We start from the raw sequence: 24,440 nt of genomic DNA on the forward strand, positions 1-24,440 counted from the left end.
CGATGTGTCTCTGAAAACATGTCCCAACCCAGGGAGGAGATGTGAGGATAGGGTACACCACCACACTCCCAACAGCACGGGGAAACAGACCTGACTGGGTCAAACATACAACTGGAATGATGACGATGATTATGTCATGAACAGTAAGGTTAGCAGTTCAAAGCCATGCCAGAGGTGAAATAGAAAGTGCAGTTCCAAAATGAAAATGGAGGTAAATAAGAAAGAGATGATGTTAAACAAAGGCAGGGGGAAAAGCAATTGGGAGTCTATCTTGTCCTTCAGACAGTAGAGAGGTCCAAAGAGGAGCAGAAAACAACTTACTCTGTTTCTAAATTGCTGAGTGTATACCTCCAAAAGTTGATTAAAAAAATAAGGAAGTAAGAAATGAAATACAAACAAACATATAAACAACAAACAAACAAAAAAATATCAAAGAAGCTGTTAGCTGAAAAGGTAGAGTGCACGCTTTGCAGAAAGGTAGATATGGGTCCAGAAAGGCACCACATGACATAATCCTCACAGCCAAATGGTAGTAGAGTGAGAGGGTAGGGGAAAGCACAGAGGTTGATACGGTTTAACACTTTAGAGTTCGTCCCAGATGGCACCCTATTCCCTATACAATCCACTGCTTTTAAAATAAAATAAATAAGATGTTGTGTAGGTGCCATTTGGGACTCAGCATTAGTCTCAGGTAATAAACCTTATTTTCAGTCAAATATAAGAACGTCACCCCGTGGGAAGGATGGCAGGCAGCTACAGTAGATACCCATAATATATGAGATGCATGATATCTGTCTCTTTATCAAATTTAATTAGGCACAGCAGGCATTTTGAATGGTTAAGCTTGATGTATTCATCCTAAAAACGTGGCCCGTCTCCTTGACAGGAAATGAGAATAGATCTAAAGAGCTGCCACTACGAGGCCATAGAGGGAGGTGAAAGAGAGAAGGGGAGAGAGATACTTTAAGAGATAAGGAAAGTGACCGAATAAGGACTAACACCTGTGACATCCTCCCCTGGGCATTGGTCTAAGTAACATGCTATGTCCATGTTAAACTTCTCTTTCACTGTCCTACTACTTGGGTTATGAGTCAGCAATCTACAGTTATGGTAGATAGACAGGTTAAAGGCACAAAGTCAGCAGTGTGCTCTCTGATATGTCATCAAAATTATGACCATGATCAAAAGACTTACTGATGGATTTCAGTATTGGAAATGTATTATCATATGGATGTCATATCATGAGAAAAACACTCTCGTCACAACTCGTGAGAAACAAACTACGAGACCAACTTCAAGTCTAAGTAACACTGACTTGAGCAATTTAAAGAAGGCATCAAGCAGAGAGAGCATCATTAGGGGAAAGCCTCAAGCTAGAGTTAAAGAGCAGTCTGAGCCCCAGCTGTCAGGTCTTTACCAGAGTTGACATTGCAAACAGAAAGTAAACACAGGAACAAGTCCTACCAGGTCACTGAATCAATTAAATAACAGAACAGAAACCCTGGTGATGAGAGAGAGATCAGTATTACAATGCTGATTGACTTGAGAGTATGTGGGACAGTGGCATCATGGTTGGGATCAATTTAAATTCAGTCAATTCAGAAAGCAAACTGAAATTTCAAATTGAAATTCCAATTTTCCTCATTGGAATTGACCCCAACCCTGAGTGACATCACAAGAAAGACATGGCCTCTGGGACTCAACGCACCGAGGGGGGCGGTGAGCCTCTCCCGATCAGAGGAACGTTCTCGTACCGCTGGTTCCCCCCGAACAGCGCTGACTGGTTCCTGAGAAGGGAGAGCGAAGGAGTGAGTTAAACAAACATTCCCTATCACCAAAAAAGTGTCCACAGCACAAGAACATAGCACTTTGGGCCAGTATGTCATCTTAGCAATCATGCTGACTACATTTCACAGTTAGCTTTACTTTAGCTTCAGTATGTATAGCACACTAGACTGTGCATTACCATACACTCCACACCAGGCCAGGGCTGGACTCTGACTCACATGTACTCTGAAACGGGTGCATTGGACCCAGCCTGTGCGGCAGGCGGGTGGAGGCTGCTCTGGCTACCCATACTGCTGCTGTAGCTGCAGAAGCTGTGCACGTTGGTGGCATGGTTGGGGTTGTGGGTCGTCATGCGTCTGGCCTGAGGGTTAAATGGGTCCTCCTCGTCTATATCGTCATAATCACGCTCCCTGAGAGAAGAGGAAGGCTGGAGGTCAGGCATAGATTTTGAGGATGATTTAGTGACTTGGTAAGGTGTATGTACAGTATAAACACAATGGATGTTTACACTCTTGTTCTATAAAAGGGTGATAGAGAGAGAGAGAAAGATAGTGACTGTGATTCTTACTAGAACTGGTTTTGCTATTCTCGTGATCATGATATGTGGTTGTCTTATCTACTTTATTTGAATGCATTGATTGCAAAATGCTCTGGATAACCGTGTCTGCTAATTGACTAAAATGTAATGTAAATGTAATGAAAGAGACTCAGTGGGAGGGCACCTCCTGACCTGCTGGCGATATGTGTCCATGCCCGGGGGATGGCACACAGCATGGCACAGAAGGCACAAATTGCCAGGATAGAGAAGAGGCATAGGTATAGCAGGCCCTCCACCCCGTCATAACACACACCGATCAGCGCATCCAGGTAGTCCTACAGTGTGGAGGGAGGAAACAAACAAACACATTTGCAGATAGCAGAAAATATCTCTCTGAGACATGTTGTGAAGTGAATAGATGTACACAGCAGAGCCACTGTCACAAGGAACTAGATCCATGCCGTGGGATTCAGTGGTGGTGTCCTGTACCTTGTTGAGTCCTCTACAGTCCAGCAGGGCAGTCAACTGGTGGAGGCTAGCCTCTGAGGAGTTGAGCAGGTGCTGGATGCCCAATAGGTCTCTCTGTGGAGAAGACAAGTGTAGGATTCAGTACTCAAATTCTATGCTTACACAGACGGGATGCATTATGCCACATTATGCCACAACACTGACCTCAGCGGTGGGGAAGAGAGGAACAGCGAACTGCAGCAGGCCCTGTATTTGGATCTGCATGGTGGTCAGAGATCTTTGGAAGATGGTCAGAGACTGCAAACACACACACGCACACAAAACAACAGGCCAAATTCTGGGTAGTGTACATTTAAAGGGATAATCCACCCACAGAAAAAACAATCATGAAACTCCTGTCAGGTTGGTAAAAGCCAATGTTTTGTCAATGTGTAAAAATGATTTAACTTCTCAGTGGCCCATCTGTGAAATCGGAAATCGTTTAGAACGTGTCATAGGTACATGGTTCTCCTCACTAGAGATAGGGGATGACACACTATCACATTTCATAACGCTTTTAAGACAATTACCTGCACTCCAAGTCACCAAATCAGCCAATAGATGGTATGGGCATAATTGTATAGAGCACATCCATCCGTTTATATCATCATGACAAAGTTTATATTTCGCTTGCGGATATTAACTTAATGTGTGTATTTACGTTGGCTAGCTAGCTACCTAGCCAGCCAGCCCAGAGTTTCTGGCAGAGAGCAAGCCAATTTGCAACAGATTTCCACAACTATTTTTCACATGTTGCTACCAACCTTACTATAAAAACAAAATGAAAAATGTGTTAACAAAATATTGTTTTCACATAGTGTTATTTAACACTGTTAAAACCTGTTGATCCTACCCCCTACTTTTTCGAACATTCTGTTAAAAATAGCGCAACATTTCAGCGCCCTGCTACTCAGGCCAGGAATATAGTATATGCATATGATTAGTATGTGTGGATAGAAAACACTCTGACGTTTCTAAAACTGGTTAAATCACGGCTGTGACTATAACAGAGCGTCTGTTTCATCGAAAAGCGCAGGAAAATCTGATCACTGAAAATGGAAAAAAATATCCATGCGCCACTTCCAGGAATTGTTAAAGGTGAACCGGATTAAATGAGGCCGAGGTTGCAGTACCTACAGCTTCCACAGGATGTCTAGAGTCTTCTCATTTGCTTCGGATTTGATTCTTGGTCGAACCGACCCAAGGGAACCGATTCCCTCCGGCCTCCAACAGGATGTTTTGGTTGAGATTTCTCCGGGCATTTTTTCCAGACGGCCACCTATAGAATTTACATCGCCTCATGATGAATTTTATCGCTTATTAACGTGTACTAATACCTAAAGTTGCATTACAAAAGTATTTCGAAGTGTTTTGTGAAAGTTTATCGTCGACTTTTTTACTTTTAAAAAATGACGTTACGTTATGAAACGCTATTTTTTTCCGTTTATCACACAGTCTTCATAGATCGATATCTAGGCTATATATGGACCGATTTAATCGAAAAAAAGACAAAATAGTGAATATGGGACATCAAGGAGTGCCAACAAAGAAGATGGTCAAAGGTAATGAATGTTTTATATTTTATTGTGCGGTTTGTGTAGCGCCGACTATGCTAATTATTTTGTTTACATCCCCTGCCGGTCTTTTGGGGTGTTACATGCTATCAGATAATAGCTTCTCATGCTTTCGCCGAAAAACATTTTAAAAATCTGACTTGTTGCCTGGATTCACAACGAGTGTAGCTTTAATTCAATACCCTGCATGTGTATTTTAATGAACGTTTGCGTTTTAACTAATACTATTAGCGTTTAGCGTAGTGCATTTGCATTTCCAGAGCTCTAGATGGGACGCCTGCGTGCCAGGTAGGAGCAAGAGGTTTAATCATAGGAATTCGTGGTTTGGGATGGATTATAACTTTAATACACTAGTGGGCTTGTCAGTTCAGCTTTTGTCCAGCATAGGGAGACAAAAGCCAATCATTAACAGCAAGTTAGTCTCATCCAACAGAATCTGCATGCTCTGCCCTTGTGCACTCCACCCAAGAACAGCAAGTAGACTGTAAACCACATGAATTTACCCCTTAGAAACTGATCTGGGAGCGTAGTATGAACCCTATGACTCCAACCCTACACAGCAAATTCTCCAGTGTTCAAAAACAAACAAAAAAATGAACACAGAGCGTTAAATCAACACTGAAAGTCATGAGTCTGTGGTCTCATATAGACACCAGAACAGTGTTAAATTAACACACTGTGAGTGCCTTGTCTACCGAGTAAATTGTAGAGTTACCACCCATGACTTTATTGGTTAGTGACAGAGACATGGTTGTTGCATTCATCCATTTTCGGTCCTGTTGACTATCCCCAAACGATCCTAAGTGAATATGTCATAAAAACACTCAATTCTTTAACACAATACCATATGTATTTCATAAAGCCTTATTTAGAGGGCCTAGTTTTACCTGGAAACAGGGGCCTGAAACTCATACACAATCACATTGAACCAAAAACACAACCATCATTATCATATTTCCCAGCATGCTCTACTGCAGGTTGATTTTGAGAATTGCTTGTTTAAATATATAGGTTTTCACATTTCCACAAACTTCAAAGTGTTTCCTTTCAAATGGTATCAAGAATATGCATAATCTTGCTTCACATCCTGAGCTACAAGCAGTTAGATTTGGGTATGTCACTTTAGGCGAAAAAAAGAATGAAAAAAAAGGGGCGGATCCTTATTAACAATGGAGGATCATTTGATTTCCAGTTTTTAAGTAAACTTTTTTTCTCAAACTGATTGACAAGAAAAGTATAGTCTAACCCATTGGGTATCTAACCATACCCTCATATGCAGCGTCTTGAAATGTACAGATGGACGGATTAATCATAAAACTTCTGACATCCAATTTACTAACTCTGCCCATAACTTTTGGACTTTATAGCACTCCCAGAAGGCATGAATTATTTAGTCATTGTTAGTTTTACCCTTATGACATGTCTCTGCTGTTGTGCTGTAGAATTTGTGAATTTTGTCTCTTGTATTAAACATGACTTTATACTGGATTAAGCGTACATTTTCGTTAACTGTAATTTCGTTAGTTATGTTCCAACACTCCATCTTGTGCCAATGTCAGTTAGTTTATATATATTTTCTGCGAGATTGTCAGCTCTCTGCAAGGTTTTGAATATCTTACCGTTCATATGACTATCCTTTTCTGACTCAAATAGGACTCCCTCAACATTGCTCTGATGTCAAAAAGATTTCAGAATTAAATTTCATGATATAAAACTTTTAAGTTGCATTTATAAAATAAATTAAACATTGGTCAGCCCACAATTGCTTTTTAATTCTGTCAAGGAAATAATTGTATTTCCTATTTCCAAATTATCAATGAACCTACCAGGTACCTCCCCAAAGCCTTAAACACGGGCACCCTCATAGATATCATCCTAACCAACTTCCCCTCTAAATACACCTCTGCTATCTTCAACCAAGATCTCAGCGATCACTGCCTCATTGCCTGCATCCGTAATGGGTCAGCGGTCAAACGACCTCCACTCATCACTGTAAAACGCTCCCTGAAACACTTCTGCGAGCAGGCCTTTCTAATCGACCTGGCCGGGGTATCCTGGAAGGATATTGATCTCATCCCGTCAGTAGAGGATGCCTGGATATTTTTTAAAAATGCCTTCCTAACCATCTTAAATAAACATGCCCCATTCAAGAAATTTAGAACCAGGAACAGATATAGCCCTTGGTTCTCCCCAGACCTGACTGCCCTTAACCAACACAAAAACATCCTATGGCGTTCTGCATTAGCATCGAACAGCCCCGTGATATGCAGCTGTTCAGGGAAGCTAGAAACCATTATACACAGGCAGTTAGAAAAGCCAAGGCTAGCTTTTTCAAGCAGAAATTTGCTTCCTGCAACACTAACTCAAAAAAGTTCTGGGACACTGTAAAGTCCATGGAGAATAAGAACACCTCCTCCCAGCTGCCCACTGCACTGAAGATAGGAAACACTGTCACCACTGATAAATCCACCATAATTGAGAATTTCAATAAGCATTTTTCTACGGCTGGCCATGCTTTCCACCTGGCTACTCCTACCCCGGACAACAGCACTGCACCCCCAACAGCAACTCGCCCAAGCCTTCCCCATTTCTCCTTCTCCCAAATCCATTCAGCTGATGTTCTGAAAGAGCTGCAAAATCTGGACCCCTACAAATCAGCCGGGCTAGACAATCTGGACCCTTTCTTTCTAAAATATCTGCCGAAATTGTTGCCACCCCTATTACTAGCCTGTTCAACCTCTCTTTCGTGTCGTCTGAGATTCCCAAAGATTGGAAAGCAGCTGCGGTCATCCCCCTCTTCAAAGGGGGGACACTCTTGACCCAAACTGCTACAGACCTATATCTATCCTACCGTGCCTTTCTAAGGTCTTCGAAAGCCAAGTCAACAAACAGATTACCGACCATTTCGAATCTCACCATACCTTCTCTGCTATGCAATCTGGTTTCAGAGCTGGTCATGGGTGCACCTCAGCCACGCTCAAGGTCCTAAACGATATCTTAACCGCCATCGAAAAGAAACATTACTGTGCAGCCGTATTCATTGATCTGGCCAAGGCTTTCGACTCTGTCAATCACCACATCCTCATCGGCAGACTCGACAGCCTTGGTTTCTCAAATAATTGCCTCGCCTGGTTCACCAACTACTTCTCTGATAGAGTTCAGTGTGTCAAATCGGAGGGTCTGCTGTCCGGACCTCTGGCAGTCTCTATGGGGGTGCCACAGGGTTCAATTCTTGGACCGACTCTCTTCTCTGTATACATCAATGAGGTCGCTCTTGCTGCTGGTGAGTCCCTGATCCACCTCTACGCAGACGACACCATTCTGTATACTTCCGGCCCTTCTTTGGACACTGTGTTAACAACCCTCCAGGCAAGCTTCAATGCCATACAACTCTCCTTCCGTGGCCTCCAATTGCTCTTAAATACAAGTAAAACTAAATGCATGCTCTTCAACCGATCGCTACCTGCACCTACCAGCCTGTCCAACATCACTACTCTGGACGGCTCTGACTTAGAATACGTGGACAACTACAAATACTTAGGTGTTTGGTTAGACTGTAAACTCTCCTTCCAGACCCATATCAAACAACTCCAATCCAAAGTTAAATCTAGAATTGGCTTCCTATTTCGCAACAAAGCATCCTTCACTCATGCTGCCAAACATACCCTTGTAAAACTGACCATCCTACCAGTCCTCGACTTTGGCGATGTCATTTACAAAATAGCCTCCAATACCCTACTCAACAAATTGGATGCAGTCTATCACAGTGCAATCCGTTTTATCACCAAAGCCCCATATACTACCCACCATTGCGACCTGTACGCTCTCGTTGGCTGGCCCTCGCTTCATACTCGTCGCCAAACCCACTGGCTCCATGTCATCTACAAGACCCTGCTAGGTAAAGTCCCCCTTATCTCAGCTCGCTGGTCACCATAGCATCTCCCACCTGTAGCTCACGCTCCAGCAGGTATATCTCTCTAGTCACCCCCAAAACCAATTCTTTCTTTGGCCGCCTCTCCTTCCAGTTCTCTGCTGCCAATGACTGGAACGAACTACAAAAATCTCTGAAACTGGAAACACTTATCTCCCTCACTAGCTTTAAGCACCAACTGTCAGAGCAGCTCACAGATTACTGAACCTGTACATAGCCCACCTATAATTTAGCCCAAACAACTACATCTTTCCCAACTGTATTTAATTTTTATTTATTTATTTATTTTGCTCCTTTGCACCCCATTATTTTTATTTCTACTTTGCACATTCTTCCATTGCAAAACTACCATTCCAGTGTTTTACTTGCTATATTGTATTTACTTTGCCACCATGGCCTTTTTTGCCTTTACCTCCCTTCTCACCTCATTTGCTCACATTGTATATAGACTTGTTTATACTGTATTATTGACTGTATGTTTGTTTTACTCCATGTGTAACTCTGTGTCGTTGTATCTGTCGAACTGCTTTGCTTTATCTTGGCCAGGTCGCAATTGTAAATGAGAACTTGTTCTCACTTGCCTACCTGGTTAAATAAAGGTAAAATAAAAAAAATTACAAAAATTAACAAGTCATTTACTGTCACGCCCTGGTCGAAGTATTTCGTGTTTATCTTTATTTATTGGTCAGGCCAGGGTGTGGCATGGGTTTTTGTATGTGGTGTGTATATATGGGGGATTGTAGCTAGTGGGGTGTTCTAGATAAGTCTATGGCTGTCTGAAGTGGTTCTCAATCAGAGGCAGGTGTTTATCGTTGTCTCTGATTGGGAACCATATTTAGGCAGCCATATTCTTTGAGTTTGGTGTGGGTGATTGTCCTTAGTGTCTTTGTTCCTGTCGCTGTGTTAGTTGACACAAGTATAGGCTGTTTCGGTTTTCGTTTTGTAGTGTTGTGTGTATTCGTGTTACGTTTGTTTGATTAAACATGGATCGCAATCTACACGCTGCATTTTGGTCCGACTCTCCTTCACACCTAGAAAACCGTTACATTTACAGTTTCTATGCCTTTAGTTTTCCATGTGGGCCAATTTATCGGTGGATTCTGAAAAGCTGTCCAAGGATTGTTTCATAGGGGTGTGTTTTTAGGGACTGATATTGGTTGTTGTAGAATCCATTTAATTTGATTCTATATTGTTTATTTTCTTAATTATGAAGTTGTTAATATTCTTAGCTTAATCCTTTCAAAATAGACACGTGAAAATATTCTGGGGATGAGCATGCACATCTTCAATATGTACCCATTGTTCCTCTTTAGTGCATTTAACAATATGTTGCAGGTAAAAGCCTTGGGTGGCGAGTTGATACAATTTAGAGAGATGTAAAACTTTCCTTTTTATTCTATGATTTTGATTTGCTCAAATAAGGTCTGTTATGATTGTGTCTACTGTTTTAAAGAATGCCTTTGGTGGGGTAAATGGTATTAGCGAAAATAAGTATAAAAACATTGGGAGCCAGGACATTCTAAAGAGGTTTATTCTACATGTAAAATTTATGGAAAGATTTATCCATTTAATTAGATCTGCTTTCATGTTGTTGAGTAATAGGATAAAGTTATTTTTATATATTTGTTTGTTGTCACGTATTAAGCATAATAATGATTTCATATTTTTTGTGGTCCACTTAAAGGATTGCTGCAGATCATGAGTTATTATTTTGAATTTTGGCATTTTTTTCCCCATGTTAGCTTTATATCCTGAGATTTTAGAATATTCAGAAAATATTTTTAACAAGGAGAGAATTTGGTTTTCAATATTACTCAGGTATATCAGGAGATTGTCAGCAAATAAGTTTAGTTTATTACTTTATTCAAGTTTACCAATACTGATACCGTATATGTTTGGGTCCTGTCTAATTCTTTCTGCAAGTGGTTCAATTGCCAGTGCAAACAGGAGCAGGGAGAGAGGACATCCCTGTCTTGTGCCCCCTTCTAAAGAAAATGTATCATAAAATATATTATTTGAGTATTTTTTGCTTCAGGATATTTATAAAATATTTTCATAAAATGAATTATTTCAGCTGAAAAGTTGAAGGCTTCCAAAGTTTTTATTTGAAAAGGGCATTCAAGATGGTCAAATGCCTTTTCAGGAATCAACAGCTATAATTGATAAATCAACATCTTTATTTGCCATTAAAGAGTATGCTTTATTTGAGTTTAAACTGTAGTTGTTGGTTGTTGTCTCTCTTCAAAAGTAAAAGATCATATTCCTGCTTAAGTTAAGAAATTGTATTTTCTTCTTTACCTTGTAAAGATTTCTTATGGGCTTTTCCTAAAATAGTGATTTATTTTTCTTTAATTTTAATTTCTAATTCAGATGTAATTTTTGCTGAGTATGAGATTATCATTACCCTAATGTATTCCTGAAAAGCATACAAAATTGTGTAGTGTTGACTTTTCTCTGTCCTCTGTTTACATTTGTAATGGTATTTTTTACATTTGTAAAGGTAAAAAAATGTTTTTCCGGGTCTTGAAGAAGTGCTCTGTTCGTTCTCCATATTCTTCCGCTAAATGTATTTTCTGTTGTTGTAATTAAGCATGATACAGGAAATTATCCAATATCACTGTCATGGATTTTTGAACCTACTATATTTTTGAGTGCATTTTTGGAAAAAAAAAAAAAAAAAAGGAGTACTCTTTTGTCATTGGGAATAGTAATCTCCAGCTGTCCTGTAAATTATTTGTAGATATGAAAATGTGCAGCCTCTTTGGAGGCTCCTTGAATTTGCCTTTTTTATTGCTGTGTCGGTCTAACTTGCTGAATGTGTGATTTTGGTCACTTGCTAAAATAATAGTTCCCATCTGGATTTGATCTAATATTGCTTGAACTATATCTGAAAACATCAGATTTGCCCCTGGGAAGATAATGAAATCAATGTGTATTTTCACCATGTAAGGTATAATTCAAAATGAGAAAACAGCCTTTTTGGTCTGTGCGCTGGGATATAAGGGAAAAGGGTGTATTCTTGTTTATCAGTATGCCTACACCTCTGCTGTTACTACAGTGGGTGGCAGCATAAGCCTCTCCAACCCATCACCTCTTTAATGATCCCGAACAGTCATTCTGATTCCAATGCAAAATAGTCTTTTGAGAGACTAAGATTTTACCCAGAATATTTTTGGGATGGAAATGCTAAAAATTTGAGAAAACATACCTTTTCTCTCATGGCTAACTACCAGGAACTTGGATGCAGTGTTGCAGTAAAATCATCTCAAGCTAATTCGGTGATATACACAGAAACTCAAACAATATAGAAATTGCATCAATTTCAACAAAACATTTTTTTATGAATCTCCCAATTTGGCATGTCTCTTGTGATGCAGTTCACAGCAGCACTGATGGATGTGTTGACATGACAACAATGTCAGAGTTTTGAACGACCCTTCTCCTCTTTTGTTCCATGCTGGCTGCTAGCTAACACCAGACACAGATGAAAGGGGAAACATAGAAGCATCTTTGCCATAGATGAATAGTGTAAACCTTTCATTATAATTGCTAACATCCTACAGGGTACACCCGTGTGTACAGGTTCGAGGACCCTGTGTTAGAGTAAAACTAGGCCCTCAAAATAAGGCCTCATGAAATATTGTATGTAAGGTAGTTTGTCAAATAATAACAAAAAATGACGATAACATATGAAATGGAATATGAAACCGAAATGGATGAATGCAACCATGTCTCTGTCACTAACAAATAGTCATGAGTGGTAACTCTACAATTTTCTCGAAAGACAAGGCACTCTGTAAATATTTTAATAAGGCTTTACACCAACCAGGGTGCTAATTTAACACTGTTCTGGTGTCTATATGTGTCCACAGACCAGTATTCCCTGTGCGTTCATTTAAGTGTGGCGCTGCGCCATGATAGAATCATTGCTGCCACACCAAAATAAACATTATATTTCTACCAAACATATGTTCAATAAAGTTCTGTAAAGCATATTCGCATTTCTTGGTAAATAAATAATCTGTCTGGGTTCAATACAGTTCTGAAGGCTATTTAATTCTGTGAGCTGTGACAGGCAGCAAGCAACTCAAGAAACACGGTGCACCAGTTACCAGTGTGCAATACAGACGCTCTGCGCAAGAAACACAATTCACTTGAATCACTTCAGAATGCACCTGCGCGCAATACATAAGCCCTGTGGCGCAAAACACAATTTACTTGAATCACCTCAGAGTGCACCTGTGTGAGAAACTGAAAGAAAGGTACATTAGCTAGCCAACTAGTTAACTACATAAGCTAGCTATAACCTAAACACTCTACTAAACTTAATTTAGATCTATAATATTGCTGCCACAAATGTAACGGCAATTAGCTATCCAATATTCACAAGGATGTTGATGATAGAAACATGGTTAACTAACGTTACTAGTTTAGCAAGTTAGCTAGATTCATCGGCTGGACAGTCCAGCCTGGACTATATTAACCGGCACCCAGGGACAGAGCATTGAATGGAAAGTGTCAGGGCTCATGCAATGATGGCAAAAGGTAAAGATTGTTATATTGGATACTTCCATTTCTCAAAATGCCTTCTAATGTAAAATATCTCAGATTGTGCACGAACCATGGCTCAATAATAACGCATTGTCTGTTGCTGTTCACAGGCTCCTCAGTCATGGTTGCATTCGAGCCAACCACAGTGCTTGAGCATGAGGCCGTCATTGGGGGTTTTAAATATCTGTACCGTCTAACAAACTTCCCAGAACTGCTGGACATTGCTGAATTGCTGGGTTTGGTACTATTTCACAAAGCTCAAGGTGAATGAGTGCTCCACAATTCTGTGCTTTTGTTCATATTTTTTTCACTTGATATTTAAATGTCACCAGACTTACTTCACATTGTTCTCATTTACATGAAGATTGGCAAGAACACAAACTACAGGTCACACATAATAGTGAAAGAAATGTTGAAGATGCTGGCTCAAGTTGTGGAGGAGCCGATCCTACATGCCATTCAGACATCTGTAGCCATTGGCCTGGAGGCTGATGAAACTACAGATGTGGCAACTAATAAGCAGCTGGATTTACATGTCTGGTTTATATTTCAATAAGAGTTACAACATTATTTTGAATAGTGATATTCTACAGTCACAATCCATGAGTAATAATGAAATGGTTTATGGATTTGTGTATGTTTTCTAGATACATGGACCAAGAGGGACACCTTTAAAACTAGTTCCTGGACCTGGTGTCAGTCCCTGATGGCCAGGCAGACACCATCGTTGCCACCATCAAGGAGGTGCTGCAGATCAAAAAGATACCAACAGAGAGATTGTACTACGACCTGGGCACTGATGGGGCTGTGGTGATGACTGGTATGGACACAACACTAAGTCTTATGTAATACCCTTGGTAGAACCAAGTATTGAGTTAATTTTTTATAATTAATTGGTAATTTACAAGTGAATTGGTTTGTTTACTTTTAAATTTTGACCAATAAGGTCGCTTGTTAGGCTGTGGCCAATGGGAGATTTGCCCTGGTTAACGGAAGGCCTGGGAAAAAAAGAGAGACGTTGAGAAAAAGGATGGACATTACATTATGACCGTTGGCGAAGAAAAACTACAAAAGATGACAATAAAAATAGAACAAAACCCATACCCAGTTTAGAAGGGAAATACCGATTTTATTTTATAAGAATTATCGTTTTGTTAAGATTGACTTAGTAAAGACTGAAGCTACCATTTACAATATGTCTTGTGATACAAATCATTTTTCTCATCTTCAAACAGGACAACATAGTGGTGTGTCAAAACAGCTAAAAGGATGCCTTCCCGTGGATGGTGTCTGTGGCTTGTCCTGCCCACCATCTTGCTCTGGCCTGATTTGCTGACGTCCCCTATATGAGATTATGTATCACATTCCTTCACTTGGCTACTCTGGTCTCATCTTGTTTACCTACTGCATCTACACTCAAAATAAATGTATTTTGCAGGAAGTAAAGGATGTTCGCTGGCTGTCTCAGAACATGGCCGTGGCTGATCTCAGCGAAACCTCAGCGCAGTGTTTGTGGCATTGGCTGAGGAGGTGGAGGTGAACCGGTGCCCAACTGCAAAGGGCCTCTACGCCAGTGATGCAAACTAGTCACCTTTTGGCAAAATTCTCAGTTTTTAATGCAAAATAGGTAAACTACGTGATTCGTGTAGATTCAATGAGAATCTTTTTTGTTGTTGTTTTTTTGCGTTTGGGTCACTATAGGCTGTAAGCGAACCAGTGATGTATGTTTGGAGCAATACGGTCTGTTTCCAATACTCGAGCCTGGGCTCAGTCAGTCATTCACATAACAGAATGCAGCATGCGAGAGAAGAGACAACCAACTTGCTAGCTGCAGCATCAGCGTGCGCTCTGGAAAGACAGCGGAGAGTGGAAAGGCAGTTTGCGAGTTACAACACTAGTACGTCCCCTGAACGACAACGAAGAGGTAGATAACAAGCCTGGAGACGGAGATGAGAAGGTGATGAAGCATACTTCATGAGCTGTAACCGAAAAATAACTGGCATTTGGAAAGTTTGAGGTGAGGAAGCAAGTGTGGTGGAACAAGAATTGTTAGCATTGTTAAGTATCTTTCTACAGTAGCTGGATCGAATTCTCCGTTAGCTAGCCAGAGAAATGTTGAGCAACATTAGCTGATCAAATAATTGAGTTTGTGAAAATTTGCTGAATTAACATTTTAACATTAGATGAGGTAACGTTAGCAGCGTTAGCTCGAGGAACCAATTAGCTATAGTATTAACTGGTATACGTCACCTTGCCGTTCCTCAAGCTATAACGTTAGTTTCTCACTGGACCCTGGCAATCTGTGTGAAATGTTAAATAGTTAGCTAGCTAATGAACTAACTAATATCTATGAACAAATGTATTCCCTCTATGTGGTTAATTTTCAGAATGAGAGAATTAGGTGAACATTAGGCATTGCTTGTTAAACAAGTGGATTCAGGGATCAAGTGTAGCTGGAGCTGGGCCTAGCTTAAGCTGGATGCCAATAGAGGTGAAAAGGAACACCACACACTTTCCTTTTTCAATAAGGTGGATAAAAAGGGGTATGCCAGATGCACTCTGCCTGAAAGATCAATTATGCCAACAAAGGGTCTCATGCTCTGCTGCTAGCACATTGTAGTACAGGCAGAAAGTGTACAATGTAATAACACGCAGTGTAGCCCAAAGATATTGCTTTTATGTTGAACTTGACATCATACTGTAACACTTGTGTGAGTGAGGGGGGATTACTTTATCTTTTACTCAGTGAACGTTATTTTTGCACACATGTAGCCTTGTGCCCTTAATCAATGTCTACTATAGTGGCCACAATAATAGAGCAAAAATAGAATGCCTGTTTATTTCCTTCTATTTCTACTTTAAGATGTTTTTTCCCCAAGTGCAATATTTACATGTATGTGGTCACAAGCGTTCTATTATAAAGGCTGTCATGGCTAACTTTTTTCTCTGGACTTGCGTGTCTTTCGCAGTAAAGTCTAGGCAACAAATAACATTGGATTGCTTTCCTTAATTTTTTGTTCTGAGTTTGGTTCACAATAACCACTTTTTATTTTATATACAGACACTGATCATGTAGATCATATTCTTTGTTGTTTAATTAGTACAGTTAAGTCCTGAATTTCAAGATGGGATCCAGCCTAAAAGTCACTAGAAATTAGTGTTTTAAAGCATATCAAATCAAATCCAATTTTATTTGTCACATACACATGGTTAGCAGATGTTAATGCGAGTGTAGCGAAATGCTTGTGCTTCTAGTTCCGACAATGCAGTAATAACCAACAAGTAATCTAACTAACAATTCCAAAACTACTGTCTTATACACAGTGTAAGGGGATAAAGAATATGTACATAAGGATATATGAATGAGTGATGGTACAGAGCAGCATAGGCAAGATACAGTAGATGGTATCGAGTACAGTATATACATATGAGATGAGTATGTAAACAAAGTGGCATAGTTAAAGTGGCTAGTGATACATGTATTACATAAGGATGCAGTCGATGATATAGAGTACAGTATATTGTCACGCTCTGACCTTAGAGATAATTTATTATCTATTTTGGGGTTAGGTAGGGGTGTGACTAGGGTGGGCATTCTAGTTTTGTTATTTCTATGTTGGCCTGGTATGGTTCCCAATCAGAGGCAGCTGTCTATCGTTGTCTCTGATTGGGGATGCTATTTAGGCAGCCTTTTCCCATCTGTTTGTTGTGGGATCTTGTTTTTGTGTAGTGGCTGTGAACACTGCATTGACGGCACGTTTCGTTTGTTCTGTATTGTTTTGCTCAGTTTCACTTATTAAACATGTGGAACTCTACGCACGCTGCGCCTTGGTCCGTTAATTCTACAGACGATCGTGACACACACACACATATATATATTTAATTCTTTGCGTGTTTCAGTGTCCCAAAAATGTGTCACCTTTAGGGCCCTCACCAGTTTGCATCCCTGCTCTACGCTTTCTGTGCCACATACAGGTAGGCCTAGATGTATTGTAGATTATAGTGGACTCCAAATTAAATAATGTACTGTGTTGCTATTACTGCTTTCAGTGTCTCAAAACTCTATTTGAGTGGTCCACGATGTGGCTTTTAAAACCTGTTTTGTATTGTCCATTGATGTATCATTGTTGAGTGACAAACTTTTCTAACTCTACAGATTTGTGGCAGCACTTTACCTGCTGGCAGACGTGCTGCCTCACCTGACGTGGCTTTCAAATTATATTCCAATTAGAGGATGTAAACTTCCTGGCCATAAAAGAGCAGGTACATTCTTTTCTGTCTTCATGTTCAAACATGGGCAAATGTCTCAGTTTAACAGAGTCAAAGGACAGCACTCCTCAATTAAATATTTAAGAACTTCTGACACTTCATTATAATTACTTCAAGCAAAACAACTCTGTTGTAGGTCCCTGTGACAATGGCATCACTCCTCGCCATAAAACATTCTGGTGATTCCCAGCCCCTGGGGTCATTTCTAAGCTAACTCCACCAGGACCTCGATGTCCCAATGGGTCTGGGCGCATTCAACGTCAAGGAGGAGGAGAGGGAGAGGCCAGGTGGAGACCAAGACCAGGAAGCAGTTCTGAGCTGGGTTTAGAGAGGAGGTAAAAACATTTATTATCAAATGTTGTGATGCAACCAATGTTACATTGTGTGTGTTGGATAAACTAAAACAAACAGCTCTTAATCACTTATTTTCTGCTTTGTGCTGTAATTAGGTCATGGATCCATATATTGTTGGCTTCCAGGACAGCCTAGACCAGAGGTTCCAACACCGGGAGATTCTGGGGGCCTCCAGGACAGCCTAGACCAGAGGTTCCAACACCGGGAGATTCTGGGGGCCTCCAGGACAGCCTAGACCAGAGGTTCCAACACCTGGAGATTCTGGGCGCCTTCAGTGTGTTGGGAACTCAGTCTGCGTTCTCCAGTGAGAGGATAAACACCGTTAACCTGATCCTCCTCACCAGGCAGTTTGTGCAAGCGCCAGAGGCTGCTGTGCTCCAAGAGTGGCCCTCTTACAAGCAACATGTGCTAGTTGGAGTATTCACAGTATCGAATGAGTGTGACAATCTTTTGAAGAAAACATTTTAGGTCAGTTTTGCCCAACCCTTTTTCCTGTTGAACTAACACTGTTGGCTCTTCTTTAATGCTGTACATCTTTTTGTTTTTCATGTATTTCAGGGGTTGAATCAGCTGACGGCAATAACAAAGCTGGCCTCGCAATTTGAGTGGGGGCAGCTCTACCCCTGCCATAGCCAGTTGGCAGAAATTGCACTGGCTATACCAGTGTCTTCGGTTAATTGTAAGAGGTTCTTCTCTGCAATGAAACGAGTAAGAACATTTAAATGTGAAAGTAGATCCTTTGTCCCTCTCCCTTCTCTTATTGTTCTTTCTGTTATTGCAGGTCAAAACAGACTTGAGGAACAGACTGCAGGGAGAGCATCTATCTGCCTGCATGCGGCTCTCCATCAACGAAACACAACCCAACCAAGCCGCACTGCTTCTTAACACAGCGCGCATCCAACCCGGAAGCCAGCCGCACCAATGTGTCGACAATGAGCATTGGGATTGAAAACAGAGGAAGATCGTCAAAGGTAAACAATTTATTTTATTGCAGTTTGTGATTTTGTTACGCCTGTGCTGGTTGAAATAGTAGTTTATGGGGCACTATCCTCAGATAATCGCATCGTATTCTGGCGACCTGGTTAGCGTGCACTGCGCCCGGCCCGCCACAGGAGTCGCAAACCCTCCTAACCCGGACTACGCTAGGCCAATTGTGCGTCGCCCCATGGACCTCCGGGTCGCGGCCGGCTGCGACAGAGACGGGGCTCGAACCCAGAGTCTCTGGTGGCACAGCTAGCACTGTGATGCAGTGCCCTAGACCACTGCGCCATGCTAACACATTTGCAACACTTTCAGTGTTGTTTTAACACTGTGTTCATTTTGCTATGATTTTTAACACTGGAGAATTTGAGGTGTAGATTTAAACCATCAAACAACATCTTTCATTAATGGGTTAACCTGTCACATCACAGTAAATCAAAACAGTTTGAGTGTCCCCAACCATTACAAAATAGACTGGGACAATGAGTGCCCAATGGCACAGACGGTCCTTAATTGAAGCAAGACAGTCAATTACCCTTAAACAGCAGCCATAGCAGCAGCCATAATTGATCTCCTTTGATCTAAACATTTTCAGAATTTGTCTCGGTGGCATGTCTACGATCCAATAACTGAGTGTATGTGTGTCTCAGTGAGCGATCTCTGCTTCCATACTCAGGTGAATGTGTGCTGACTGAGCAGGCTGGGTAACGCTTCCCTGCACTCTGTTGCTGCATTCTCTTGAACCTTCGGGGCATGTCTACAAGCACAGCATAATAGGATCTGAACTGGGTTATGGAGCTAGCTGAGGCTGGAGAGAGAAAGATTACTTCTCACTGCCCTGACCTAAAAACCACCTCTCCTTCTTGGAGACCTTACTGAACACCATAAGGGAGGGATGGAGGAGGAGGAGGAGGGGGGAGCGACAGAGAGAGTGTGAGTACAAGACAGAAGGGGATAAAGGTAGAGAGAAAGAGACAGAAAGAGGTCAGATAGAAACAGGGAGACAGAAAGGTCAAAGCAGGTATCATTGACCCGGTGCTGCTGGTGATGAGTATTACCTGCTGGAATGGGTTGGGGAGGGTCTGGCTGCAGTACAGGTAGTAATGCACTATATCTGTAGACAACAGGGAGACACCAACAAGTCAGAAAGACTCAGCAATAACATTGATCTCTTTAAGTATAATGTGATTACAGCCCGGGGTGGGTATAAACACCTTGTAATTACAGGTTCATTAAAGTGACATCAAAAGCATAGCTTGTCTTTAACTCACCAGAACTGATCAGGTCCTTGGTCTGGTTCATGATGAACTTGTCTGGGATCACACAGAAGTCACTGGTGCCCTGAACACAAGAAGGACATTTTTAAAAACCACAAAACTAGTGTCAAAGTAGTCTATCAAACACACACCCCCTCCTGTGTTTAATAGGAATACGTACAGGTCTCTCGGGGTTCAACTAATGAGCCTCTATATACCACAGATGAAAGCTGCCCATTTTGCCTCTTCTCCAAATCCAACTGTTTGTGTATATTGTTCCATAAAGCCTATAGAGAGAGAGTGTGTGTGTGCTTCATACCGGCCGCTCTGCTCCGTCTATAATTATTCTTGTGAAGGAATTCATTATGCATTAATGTATTATGTGCCCCGGTGTTCTTTTACTTCAGATGGCAGGAGTTTTCCTCCCTTCATTAGTGTCACAACATCACAACAACACATACACAGTCGTGTACAGCTAACCTTGTGGGGACACACAATTCAGTCCCATTCAGAATCCTATTTTCTCTAACCCCTAACCTGTACTCCTACTCTAACCTAAATTTAAACCTAAACCCTAACCTTAAACCAAAAACCTAATCCTAATCCTAACCCTTAAACTAACCCTAGCTCCTAACAGTGACCCTTAACGTCATTCTAACCCTAACACTAATTCTAACCTTAATCCTAAACCACCTAGAAATAGCATTTGACCTTGTGGTGACTTGGTCAACTTTGTTTGTTTACTATTCTTGTGGGGACTTCTGGTCCCCACAAGAATAGTTAAACACATCCACACACACTTTTTTTGGGCCTATAAAAACAAGCCTGGGTTGCTTAGAGGCAAACTGAGGTCAGGATGCTTATGTTTGGAACAAATCACAGGGGTGCTCTATGGTGTGCCACTTCCTGATTCTACGCCATTCTCTTCACATTGTTTGTTCCAAGATGATCAGATAGATTCATTCCATTCTTCCATTCCAAGGGAGGGGGTATCCATGATTACATGGTCAAGGGGGGCCTGATCCTAGATTTGTGAATGATATAGTATCTACTATATAATCCTTCTCTGTGCCTGGGAGCGTGTGCATTTGTTACGAATCCCTTTTGGCCCGACAGTCTAGGGGGGATGGTAATGAGACCCGTAACATAACTCATGCAAATTATAATTGTGACAAAGTAAAAGTGTGAACGAAATAACCACGATAACTGAAATTATACCGTCAAACTCAGGGTTTATTGTAAAAAACACAGTAATGAGGGGAGCAGGAAAAGGGGCTGAGCTGGACCCAAGGAAAGAAACAATAAGCATCCAAAACACCCCTAAGCTAGACTAGCCTATTTTAACAACAGCTAACTAACCAAAAATACAGTGGGTGGTCCGCCCAGTTCTAACTAGTGTATTTAACAAAGTTCACCTACGGGTAGTGTATGCCCATGGGCGACTTGTCTTGGTTTCCCCCTTTTCCCACCAGCAACAAACAAACACCATAACGAAAAACAATACTCACAGGTGATGACAAAGTGCTATGGAGGTGCTCAAACAAAAGAGAGGTTAAAAGACACAAAGCGAGAGTGAAACACAGAGACCTACAGACATGGCATTTACAGAGAGATTGAGCTCTAGAGCAAACAAATGATGGGGTTTTTAAACCATGGGGAAGGAACTGTGATAGGGTAGGAAATAGGAGGAAGTGTGTCTTCTGATTGATGATTGATTGGGGAGTGATGATTTTCACCTGTGAGGGGAGAAGGAGAGAAAAGAAACACACAGGATACACACACACAGGATAACTGTATCCGTAACACTCCCACCCTTAAAAGAGCAACCCTAGGGGGGATTGCGATCACAGTATTACAATGAATACTCACAACAATAACAAAGTCAACCAAAACATTAAAAAAATAATTTAGACACAAGATAAAGCATCCGCAAACACCATTATCAGCGGTGTAGGTGCTCACGAAAGCGACTAACGTAGTCCAACACATTCTCGTCTCCTGTACACAACTCTTGGGACAAGAACTGTTCTTTAAGGACTTTCATTGGTCCTCTCACTGTGTGACCAAACACTAGTTCAGCCGGGCTGAAACCTAGGGACTCCTGCACAGTTTCACGAGCAGCAAACAAAACTAGAGGAACTCCCTCATCCCAATCTTTCTCAGATTCCAAACAATATTTACGTAGCATAGACTTCAGTGTCTGATGCCATCTTTCAAGCGCACCCTGAGACTCTGGGTGATAGGCGCTTGACACACGGTGCGTAATTGACAAGGATTTTAACACCTGCTTGAAGAGCTTGGATAGGAAATTGGTACCTTGATCGCTTTGTACCACCTTAGGTAACCCGAATGTCGTGAAGAATTTTATTAAGGCTTTACTCACTACTGGGGCTGTAATCCTTCTCAGAGGAATGGCCTTGGGGTATCTTGTAGCCATACACATTATCGTTAACAAAAACTGGTTACCCGATTTTGTCTTCGGTAACGGTCCGACAATCAACCACCACATGCTCGAATGGTTCACCTATGACAGGTATGGGACAAAGAGGAGCGGGAGGAATAACCTGATTTGGTTTTCCTGTTATCTGACATGTGTGGCATGTCCGACAGAACTGAGCCACATCTTGTTTTAAACCCGGCCAAAAGAAATGTCGAAGGATCCGATCATAAGTTTTTGTGAATCCTAAATGACCAGACCACTGGTGATCATGAGCAAGGGATAACACATTTTGTCGAAAGGCTGTAGGAATCACTATTTGGTAAACAGCATTCCAATCTCCATCCGCGTCAACATGGGATTTCCATTTACGCATGAGGAGATTACCATCAATGAAGTAAGCCACGTTCTTCTTCTTCACATCTTCCAATGAGACAACACTAGAAAAACATTTAGCAAGCTTGTTGTCAACCTTTTGGTTAGCAATCAGCTGCTCACGAGTGACTGGTAACTGTATTGCCTCAGCAATAAGTTCAACGTTCTTTGATTCTTTCCTGGGCTGTTTGTCAGAGGTGATCAGCTTCTCAGAGGTATCACACAATCCATCTTCTTGATCAACCTCTTTGAACAGAACAGTGTTCGACAAATCTATCACGTCACCCTCTTGTAGTGCCTGAGCACGAGTGACAGCACAAGCGGGGAACACATGTGGATAACTCTGTGCCAGCTCATTCGAGAGAGAGTGGTCACTTTTATCCAATACTTCCAATACGGGTACTACCTTTCCTCCGGCAATATCGTTACCCATTATAAAGGTCACACCTTTCACTGGCAACATTGGAATATTCAGACTCTGAATATTCCTCTGATTAACTCAGAGTGTACTTTCACAAAGTGCAATGGCACTGGGACAAAACCCATTTCAATACCCTGCACTAACACACTGGAACCACAGTATGTATCGTCAGATAAGGGCAACACATCAGACAATATAAATGACTGCGCCGCACCAGTATCTCTAAGGATTTTAACCGGACGCTGAGACGCTTCGTCATTCGTTAGGGACACAAACCCCTCAAATGAATGGTTCTTAACTGCGGTCGGGGACTGAGACTTTCAAACTACAGTTACCCTGAGGCACCTGTTTTGTTGCAGACCTCTCAACCGTACGAATTAGAGCAACACCTGTTGGTGGCTTGGCACGAAGAGGCATCCCTTGTTTGCGTTTAAGCAGGAAGCAATCATTAATCATATGTCCTACTTTATGACAATAGAAACAGGGACGCTCATTCTTCTGGCGTGCTTGATATACTACTGCTGACCGACTAGGACTAAAAGGTAGGAAACTCAGTGGCTCTACTCTCAGTTTGAGCCGAAAACACACTCTTGTGCGTCAACAAACTCGTCTGCCAACACAGACGCTTCTGCCAGGGAGGATACTTTCTGTTCGTTTAGGTAAACTACAATGCGTTCGGGTAAGCAATTTTTAAACTCTTCCAACAAGATTAACTCCCGGAGAGAGTTGAAATCAGTTACCTTACTAGCAGCATGCCATTTATCAAACAGATTACCCTTGTCTTTAGCAAATTCCACATAAGTCTTACTAGAAGACTTTCTATGAGACCTAAATCTGTCGGTATGCCTCAGGCACAAGCTCATAGGCACGAAGAACAGTAGCTTTGACCACTTCATAATTCAAACTGTCCTCTAGAGGTAGCGCTGACAAAACCTCTTGGGCTTTACCAGTTAATTTACACTGAAGTAATAGACACCATACCTTGTGGGGACACACAATTCAGTCCCATTCAGAATCCTATTTTCTCTAACCCCTAACCTGTACTCCTACCCTAACCTAAACTTAAACCTAAACCCTAACCTTAAACCAAAAACCTAATCCTAACCCTTAAACTAACCCTAGCTCCTAACAGTGACCCTTAACGTCATTCTAACCCTAACACTAATTCTAACCTTAATCCTAAACCACCTAGAAATAGAATCCCTTTTGGCCCGGCAGTCTAGGGGGGATGGTAATGAGACCCGTAACATAACTCATGCAAATTATAATTGTGACAAAGTAAAAGTGTGAACGAAATAACCACGATAACTGAAATTATACCGTCAAACTCAGGGTTTATTGTAAAACACACGGTAATGGGGGGAGCAGGAAAAGGGGCTGAGCTGGACCCAAGGAAAGAAACAATAAGCATCCAAAACACCCCTAAGCTAGACTAGCCTATTTTAACAACAGCTAACT

The 24,440-nt window shown here is 41.4% G+C and overlaps 1 protein-coding gene across 2 annotated transcripts in view; it reads right to left on the reverse strand.

Moving 5' to 3' along the window:
- ttyh2 (tweety family member 2) overlaps positions 1-24,440 on the reverse strand; it is a 125,287-nt gene that overhangs the window by 2,154 nt on the left and 98,693 nt on the right. Inside the window, exons 7-14 of one of the 2 annotated variants that reach the window (XM_024388090.2) lie at positions 19,765-19,834; positions 19,552-19,607; positions 2,999-3,091; positions 2,816-2,908; positions 2,519-2,661; positions 2,007-2,198; positions 1,709-1,787; positions 322-348 (exon numbers count right to left, since the gene is read on the reverse strand). In XM_024388090.2, coding sequence (XP_024243858.1) covers positions 322-348; positions 1,709-1,787; positions 2,007-2,198; positions 2,519-2,661; positions 2,816-2,908; positions 2,999-3,091; positions 19,552-19,607; positions 19,765-19,834 — 753 coding nt within the window. The remainder of the gene's footprint in view (positions 1-321; positions 349-1,708; positions 1,788-2,006; positions 2,199-2,518; positions 2,662-2,815; positions 2,909-2,998; positions 3,092-19,551; positions 19,608-19,764; positions 19,835-24,440) is intronic. The other variant, XM_024388091.2, reaches the window with a different exon arrangement.

The sequence above is a fragment of the Oncorhynchus tshawytscha genome, linkage group LG25 (assembly GCF_018296145.1).
Source record: "Oncorhynchus tshawytscha isolate Ot180627B linkage group LG25, Otsh_v2.0, whole genome shotgun sequence".
Taxonomy (NCBI): domain Eukaryota; kingdom Metazoa; phylum Chordata; class Actinopteri; order Salmoniformes; family Salmonidae; genus Oncorhynchus; species Oncorhynchus tshawytscha.